Source organism: Elaeis guineensis, chromosome 15, assembly GCF_000442705.2.
Source record: "Elaeis guineensis isolate ETL-2024a chromosome 15, EG11, whole genome shotgun sequence".
NCBI lineage: Eukaryota > Viridiplantae > Streptophyta > Magnoliopsida > Arecales > Arecaceae > Elaeis > Elaeis guineensis.
In genome coordinates, this window is record NC_026007.2 from 64,430,613 (window position 1) to 64,439,242 (window position 8,630).

At 40.0% G+C, this 8,630-nt stretch overlaps 1 protein-coding gene across 2 annotated transcripts; it reads right to left on the reverse strand.

Annotated features, from left to right (window-relative positions):
• Positions 1 to 3,063: 3,063 nt before the first annotated feature.
• On the reverse strand, positions 3,064 to 6,746 carry LOC105058241 (abscisic acid 8'-hydroxylase 3). 2 transcript variants are annotated; one of them, XM_010941120.4, is made up of 9 exons: positions 6,439 to 6,746; positions 6,020 to 6,338; positions 5,765 to 5,917; positions 5,434 to 5,670; positions 5,237 to 5,326; positions 5,046 to 5,124; positions 4,759 to 4,865; positions 3,737 to 3,855; positions 3,064 to 3,498 (listed from the first exon to the last, which is right to left on the reverse strand). In XM_010941120.4, the coding sequence occupies exons 1-9, from the start codon at positions 6,720 to 6,722 to the stop codon at positions 3,351 to 3,353; spliced, it is 1,536 nt and encodes a 511-aa protein (XP_010939422.2). In that variant the 5' UTR covers positions 6,723 to 6,746; the 3' UTR covers positions 3,064 to 3,350. The 2 variants fall into 2 exon arrangements, with proteins under 2 accessions (XP_010939422.2, XP_029124249.1); XM_029268416.2 differs by lacking the exon at positions 3,737 to 3,855.
• Between the last annotated feature and the right edge of the window lie 1,884 nt (positions 6,747 to 8,630).

The window sequence follows — 8,630 nt, forward strand, 5'->3', positions numbered from 1 at the left end:
CTGCCATGTGATCTTTTACAACCATGCTAGAGGAGCTCTAGAGTCTTCTATTTGCAAGATGATAAGCAGCCAACTATCTCGTTGCTCCACTCCTCCACTCAGTGAGATCTGTAATCTTAACAAACTCTAGAACATGGGAGCCGTTATTCCTTAACAGCTAGAGCACGTCCCCACGACTGCTGCCCTCTGAAAAATAAGCGTGCATTCCCATAGACGATTGGTATCTACCTTCGTTTATAAAATTCTACTCCCCATGACCCTCTAGGTAAATGAACAATTACTTCACATGCCTTCTCTTGGAGATTGATTTCATATGAACTGAAATCCATTTCTCACAGAGCCCTATGTTCTTCTGACTTCATCTTTAAACTCCATCCTCCACACTACATCCTTTGCGCTTCCACTCTCCATTTCTTCACTCCAATCTACTACACTTCATACTTGACTCCACTACTAAACTCTTTTTAAAGCTCAGAACTTTTCTATTTACTTCCGTGAGAGATTGACTTAGGTATCGAAAAGTTGACCGTCGAAGAATCTTTCAGTGTGAGGACTTTCCTATGTTTGGTGGTTTTATAAGATCCAGCTTAAGAAATCGATCGAGGATCCGACACTGACATCTAATCTGGAGGTCTTGATTGACTGTCCTGTGCCCCTCTCTCTCTCTCTCGACTCCAACTTAGCGGTTTGAAACAGCTTGACTCCCTAACGATAACAACCTCAACTTGGCAATCTAGTGTAGGAAAATAAATATTACCTTTTGATGGTATTTGTTTATCTTCTTTTTCAGAAAAATAGATATATGATTCATCATTTATTTTATCATCTCTTTCATATATTTTTTATAATAAATATGATAATTTAATATGTAATTTATTTTGTATACTAGATTATCTCTAACCAAACAGGCTCTACAGGTTTTTAGATTGATGTAGTTTAAGGTGGTGGAAAGGACGTGACACCAATAGATGCAGCAAGTTCCATAAAATTTGGAACTTGCAAGTGCATGAATCTGCATCAGACTAACCCACCTAGCGTAAGCATGAGGAATAATGAGATCAATAGCTTTTAGGACAACTAGATTAGGATGTTGACAGGTGATGTCAAATGCCATAATGTGTGTATGGAAACATCTACAATGTTTTCCTGCTGCCAACTCCACCATAACACTTCCTATCTAGCTACATTGTTTTCGAAAGCTTAAATGGTGTAACGAAGGTATGTGGAGGATGACTTCGGTGACTCCAAATGTGAAACAGGATCCAGAGTACATTTAAAGCCTGCTTGGATGTTACCAACAAAAAAAAAAAAAAACCTGCTTGGATAGTTTTGCATCATTAGATTGAAAATCTTGCAGGATTTGAGTTTGTTGGCCTACCAGCTCGTATCTTTTAAAGGCCTGCCAGCCTAAATTTTAGCCTTTGGGTTGTTGGGCAACCTAGCCTGGATCTCAGCTTATGAGCCCGTAGGGCTGTAGGAAAAAGAAAAGGGAAAAAAAAAAAAAAACGTATATATGACGGTTTTTTGCTCTCTTCCTATGGGATTTGTGTTCAGAGAACAGTCCACTCCATAAATCTAGCAGAAAATTTAACCCAATCCTGTTGGGTTATCCAAACAGACCTTCAAAAGTATCTGCCTATTCTTATCAGCATCCTAGTTGTCATAATTTTCTTATGTTAAAATGTTGCAATAGAGTCCAATGAGATGATTTAAGAACAAAAATTTGTATATCTTGACAATACAAAGAGCTTCATCGATGTATAACCAATTTGAGGGCCATAAAGGTCACAACCGAATTGCATATGGGCTGGGCCAGGCCGAGCTGAGTGTCAGCTTTAAACCCCCAATTAATGTTGAGTGGAGTGGGATGCTTCTGAGCCATAAATCAAATCCAAATATTATTTATTGCTCTATAAAATTTTCCATTCTGCAGTACCAAATGCAAGAAACCTCAAATCCCTGTGAGTGGTTTCGATCATGTTAAGAATGTGTATGTTATTGTGTCTATAACATCCATTGGGTGCAAACATTTTTTAGCACATCAAAACAATGAGTGAAATCTGAGGTTTTTTTGCTTGTCCTTCATGGATTGCCTCAACTCAACTGTTCTGTACTACTTCTAAGCCATATTTATGTGCTGAACTTTGGCAAGTGAGATTATCCTATTTAATTAGCTTAAAGATCGGTAAGTCGGTCTCTGCGAAGTAATGCAAATAATGGATTGCGCATAATGCTGCCTTAGAATAATGCTTTGATATCTCTAGCTTAGCACTTTGGCATCATTTAGGGTATTGCAATAGGCACGTTGAAGTAATAATCAAACATTAACCGGAGACAAGAAAAGAGGCCAATGAAAGAGCTTTTGTACCAACTACAATATATAGCCAATCATCATTGGACAAATGCCAGACCAAACCAAAAAGGTGGATCATGGGTCGCCCTTGATGCAGCTGACTGCAAGGCCCAAGGCCCCCACATGCACAATCTCATTCCACACTTTCACTGAGCATTTGAGACCCGTGCATGGGGGCACTTGGATTCCTGTTCTAATGATATTGTGACTGGCCCCCTACTACATCTATGTTGTCATAGTTGTACAAAGACTCATCATTCCTAATATTGTTTCTATCAAACCTCTCATCAAACTACAAGGCTGGCATGATATGTCCATTGCCTATCCTCTCCAGAGGATTCTCAAAAGAGTGGGAGTCGGACATGAGCCAAATAGACCCTACGGTACGTTTTGCTGTTGGCTACCCACAATCACTGGTGCACCCAATTGATCCTTGAGATAATCCAATAAGAGGCCGACCACCGACCACGGGCCACCGGTCACCACCACATCCTAAGTTCCCCCAAGGACCATCCCACCCTCATTGCAACTTTGGCCACACAATCCTGGAGTTAAGTAATGTCCTCTCCCTCAAGGCACACACTTAACTGCTCCCCCTACTTGTAACCAATGGTGAAGTGACGCTTGGCCCTCCGACAGCCACTCCATTGGTGAGACACGTGGCGGCACAACATGTATCTAATCCTATGTAGGGTTCATGGCATCAAGGATGATGTTACACTGTCATGCTATTTTGTCATCCAAATGGATACTAGCAATACAAAATTACAAGATGGAGGGGGACCAAATGACAATTGAGAGTGAGCGATAGTGATAGAGATCCCCTTGGTTGAACAATTAAATGCATTGGGGGATAACTATATTCCATCAAATACAAAGTAACAGGAATTGGGGCCCCCATCTACTTGGTGCTAGAGACGTTAAGATTCATCCGGTTAGGTCAAGTTGCTGGAATGTGCATGCATGACCGGCTGGAGATTTATGGTGCAGAAAGACATCATCGTTGGGCGCCGCCACCGCTGTTGCTACTGCTGGTGGTGGTGGTGGTGGTGGTGGAAGCTCTCCAAAACTTGGCTGGTAAACCGTGCTTGGGGACTGGGAATGGGCCATACTCAATCTCGCTTTGGGATCCCACCACTTCCCACCTGCAAACCAAATTGAGACAAGGGAAGCAAATTATATGAGTAACGAATCCACCTTCTTTGTTTGATTTCCTAGAGCTTTAGAGCAGGCTTTGTCTTTCTCTAGATTGGAATTTTCCTCTTTATCCCATGGAATCTTCGAAGGAGAATAGGCCAAGAGCATAAATAACAGGTTTCCTTGGTCTATCAGACAAATTAGAATATATGCGTATCCAGGTCTTAGTCTTCATCTCAGACCCACCTGTATTTGGTCACCAGATGGTGGATCAAGACAAACATTTCAAGCTTGGCAAGCTCATTGCCAGGACACGCGTGAACGCCGTTTCCAAATGGCAGAAAGGTATTGGGCTTGGGGGGAGTCTGCATTCACCAAAAGAAATTAAGGACATTAGGTTGGTGGAAGCAAAGAAGCTAGAGGAACGGACACTTTGAAGAGTAGAGGAAAAATGAACGTCAAAGCTATGATTTCAGTAACATTTAAAGGTCGTAGGTTTCTACCAGAAAAAAAAAAAAAGGTGGTAGGGTCCCTTGACTTGGGATTGTCTTTTGTAATTTATAACAACACCATTAGAAGTGGAAAAGACTGTTCTCAACGATCAAGCTCAGACTAGCCAGGTGAAAAGACCTGGCATTACTGAAAGTTGAGACACAGAGTGCTCTCACTTGCATGGTTTCTAGGATGACCAAATGAAACTCTTTACTTCTCGTGTTTGAGAGACATGGCTAGCATGTGCCAAATGTATTAGGCTAAAAATTTTAATAACCACTATTTAATTCAGAATAGTAGTTCACGGCAATACTAGCTACTATGATGATATAACATACAGTTGTGATGTAACAATTCTGGAAATATCTATTACGTGAAATTAATGCATATTCATATGTCATTACTGTTCATTTAAAATGATATGATAACCAATAAATACTGTTTTAAAACAGTGAATAGACTATTTAAGATATTATATAATAATGATATAATGCCATTATACTTGTTAAAATGATATGATAACCAATAAATACTATTTTAAAACGGAGAATAGACCATTTAAGCTATTATATAATGCCGTTATACTTATTAAACCAAATATATAATGCTCAAAGTTTATAGGCTGTAATGTATGGAAATGACATGATGGAGTTTTATTGGTTCAACGACTGCCGCAAGGGTGTCATTTGAAATCATATATAGCTATAGATTCTAAAAGAAAAGACTTTATGCCATGCCATATATCAACTGAACCCAACCATCTGCTAGCCCCATACCTTGAATCTAGAAGGGTCGAACTTTTGTGGATCATGGAATAATTCAGGGTTATGGTGTATATTCCTGAATAAAGGCATCACCTTCCATCCCTTGGGAATAAGGTACCCTGCACCCCATGAGCATTTCCTCAAACAATTAGACTTTACACATCTTCATGTACAAATTAAGGTCAAAGAAATGTTCATATACTCAACAAAATCAAACAAATACAATGCATCTGCCAAGTTAGATATCTTCTTCTTCTTTTTTAATAATCTGATGTACGTTGGCTGTCACACATGCTCACCTTTGTACTCCACATCAGCCACGGCCTCCCTAAACGTGAAGGAAATGATACTAGCCATTCTTAAACTCTCCAATATAACCTGCATCAAAGAAAGCACCATCACTTTCCATGGCCTATATCATAAGGTCATACTCACCAAAGAGAGGATTATCCATTTCCATTTCCATTTTGGTGGGGATAGATTTACGCACCCTATGAGTGAGGACCATGCTTCTCGTTTGGGTCCATGTCAAGGGTTGGCTTCCATACCCATTGGTCTCGTGTATGCGCATCTGCTCCTCCTGCATGAAAAGGATATTAAGATTAAATTAGAGTCGCTATCATGAGCTAATTACCAACTGGTTTTTAGAGAAATCTGAGGGCTCGAGGCCTCAAAATGCCCTCCTACCTTCACAGCTTCAAGAAGCTCCGGGTTGTCTTGGATGTACTTCAGGATCCAGGTGAGGACGCTGGCAGTGGTGTCCTGTGCAGCGAAGAGTACACCGATGATGTTGTCGGAGATCTGATCAGCGCTTAAATGCTCCGGTGAGTTCATGAGGCAGCCTAAAAGATCCTTCTCCACCCCTGCCTTCTTTCTCCTCTCATTCATGATCTCACTCAGTTTCTTACGTAGCCGTGTCCTCGCCTGTTTGGAGAACAATTCATAGAAAAGTGAACAGTCTGGTTATTTTAGAGTTAAAAAGAAGGAAACATACGTGAGATGGAGGCCTCTCTCTTACTTGAATTGCTTTGTGGAATAGAGTTCCTGGAATGTTGGTGGGGAAAGAATTGTAGCCCTTGTCGATGATGAAGTAGTTTCTCTTTAACTCCTGTTTGTAGCGTTCTTCCAGTCGGCCACCAAAGACTGTGAGGATACCCACATCAAAGGAGAACTACATGGTCTCACAATAGAATAAAAAGAAACCATCATGATCATAAAAAGAAGCAGTAGCCAATTACGAAACTAGATATCATGAGAGGCAAAATCTACCAACCTTCTTCATCTCATGGAACGTATTGATCACACGGCCATCCCATGGGTCGAGCATGGAGATGACGATGGCTTCGATGTCCGGGACGAGGCCGCGGAGGGTGTCCGGCGCCAGGGAACTCTGCACCAGCCTCCGCAGCCGCATGTGGTAGTCTCCCTGGTGGAAGAACAAGGCCCACGGGCCGATCATCCACTCCTTGCTGCGAGGGTACGTGGGCTTGAAGAGATGGGCTTGGGTCACCAGCACGAACCTGGCGGCCTCCGGGCTGGCCAGCATCACGCAGGGGCAGCCCAGAAGATGGGTCTTGAAGATTTCCCCGTACCTAATAACACCACCTCATTCAGTCCCATGCACTGGAAGAAGACTAAACAAGAGAGCACAATAAGGAAGGATGTGGTCATAAGGGGAAAGGAATGGATCACCTTTTCTGTTTTGTGGCAAAGAAGACGTTAGGGTCTTGGGAGTAGAGATGAAGGGTCTCTCCTATGTAAGGCCATCCCATTGAACCGGGTGGAAGTTTCACTTTTCCTTGGGTTTTTCTCCTGTGCTGCCTTCTCATCAGGAGATGGGAGACAAGGGCCAGGAGGAGGACGGTGTAGATTAGGCTATAACCCGTTTCCATCCCTATGATAAAAACCAGGATGGCTGGTGGGAGTTGGTCTGTGGGAGGAGGAGGGGGTGGGATGCGGGAATTTGGAGAAAGCATTAGTCGGTTTATATAGAGGAGGAGGGAGAGGTGATGGGGGTTTAAAAAAATTCGCATCTTATTTTCCACGAGTCCTTAAATGCGATTTTCCAGCGAGCCGTTTGCAGCACGCGAGCATCCTATGCGAACCTTCGGAAAAAAAAACTATTTATGACTATTCAATAAAATAACGTCTCATTGTTCTGTGATTCAAAATTTTAAAACTTGTTGAAAAGTGTGAATAAAATAAAATATATATTTAACCATACTTGGCCATTTCAAATACAACTTTTGTTAGATTTTTTTTAAAAATCTTATCGAATGATGTGGCGGTGTTTTATTGGATGGTCAAAAGTTATAGTTTTAATCAATAATTTAAGGTTGCATAACTGTATGCCCTTTTCTCTTGAAATGAATAATGGGGCCCAACAATAGTACTCATACAAAGATCCATGCCGTGTGACATAAGGATGTTGATGCCGTTCGAGGGGTTTGTGGTGTGGAGCACCCATCTTATGTTTGTACATGTCAATAATTTTATTTTGGTGGGAGAACTGAAGTCCAAAGTATTTTTCAAAAACCAGTGACATGGTTTAGCGTGTGGGATGCCCATAAGAAGTGGTATGGATAATTGTGGATCTTTAAATTTGATCAACATCTTTTTAATATTTATGTAGCTTAATACATAAATATTATGTCATTTCTAGAAGATGCATTTCCCTTCTTTCTCTCTCCCACAATAAGAACTAATAAGTAAAATATATTGTTTCTAGGAGTAATTATATATATCCATGTAAAGCATTTGCATCTGTAAGTGAAAGGAGTTGATTTATTTAACAGTATAGGCATAGCAGTCAAATAAAATTCTCTCTCTCTCTCTCTCTATATATATATATATAAACATAAAAAATAAATACTTTTCTGTAAATTACCTTATACATGATACTAATAATGTAACTGCTGTTATTTGACTGGAAGGTTATCTTGGCTGACTTAATTAAAATGGTACATTGCTTAAATTACAAGATCAAAGCAATCCAGCAAGGCAAAATACTGGAAATTATTATGTTTGACTTATACTGGATACACAGCCAATGTTATTTTCGAATGACTCATGTAATATATAGGTAAGGTACCGAAGGATAATATTTCTAAGGTAGCCTCCAATCTGCAAATCTTTTCCAATATCTTAATCATAGGACGTACCAACCTTCAAGCTACCCTACGAAAAAACACCACAACTGAAAAAGCTCTCAAGCTGCTTGTTGTGGTGCTGTTATGCTACATAACATATGCTGGAGCCACCGCTGTGTTAACACCAATTAAAGTAGTCAAAAAAGGAGTCCTCAGGGTGCGATATTTTACTGCACCACTTGGAAGGGTAGTGATGCAACCACACAGCCCTTAAAATGGTGGGCCCTTCATCACATCCATTATACTTGCTTGTAGATCTGTGTAAATAGGGGATTTATTATGCCATATTTACGCCTAACCCAGTATTTCAATAATACTGGTTAGACATTGGAATAGAAATATTTAGCTATTACGAGACAACCCTAAATTTAGGTTGATCTTTTGTTCAGGAATTTTAGTTGATCTACTTAAATAAAACAAGAGTTGGACTCCATGTCAAACGTTAATCTTAGTAAAAGATTTAATAACTCCAAAACAAGGATGAACATCCAAATTAAAGATATAAATATTTAAGTATATCTAAAGCATAGAAGATATCCAGAGATAAAAATCATATGTTTTAATTGCCTTTAACTTAAGCCTCAAGAGAAATGGGTGATTTTAGTAGCATGATTATATTTTGGCCACAATCTAATCATCAAAATTCATCAAATTCAATATATCGATCATAATCAATAAAGTAGATCTTCAATTTATATGTCTTATCAAGTATTTCGGTATATTAGTGCATTTAAT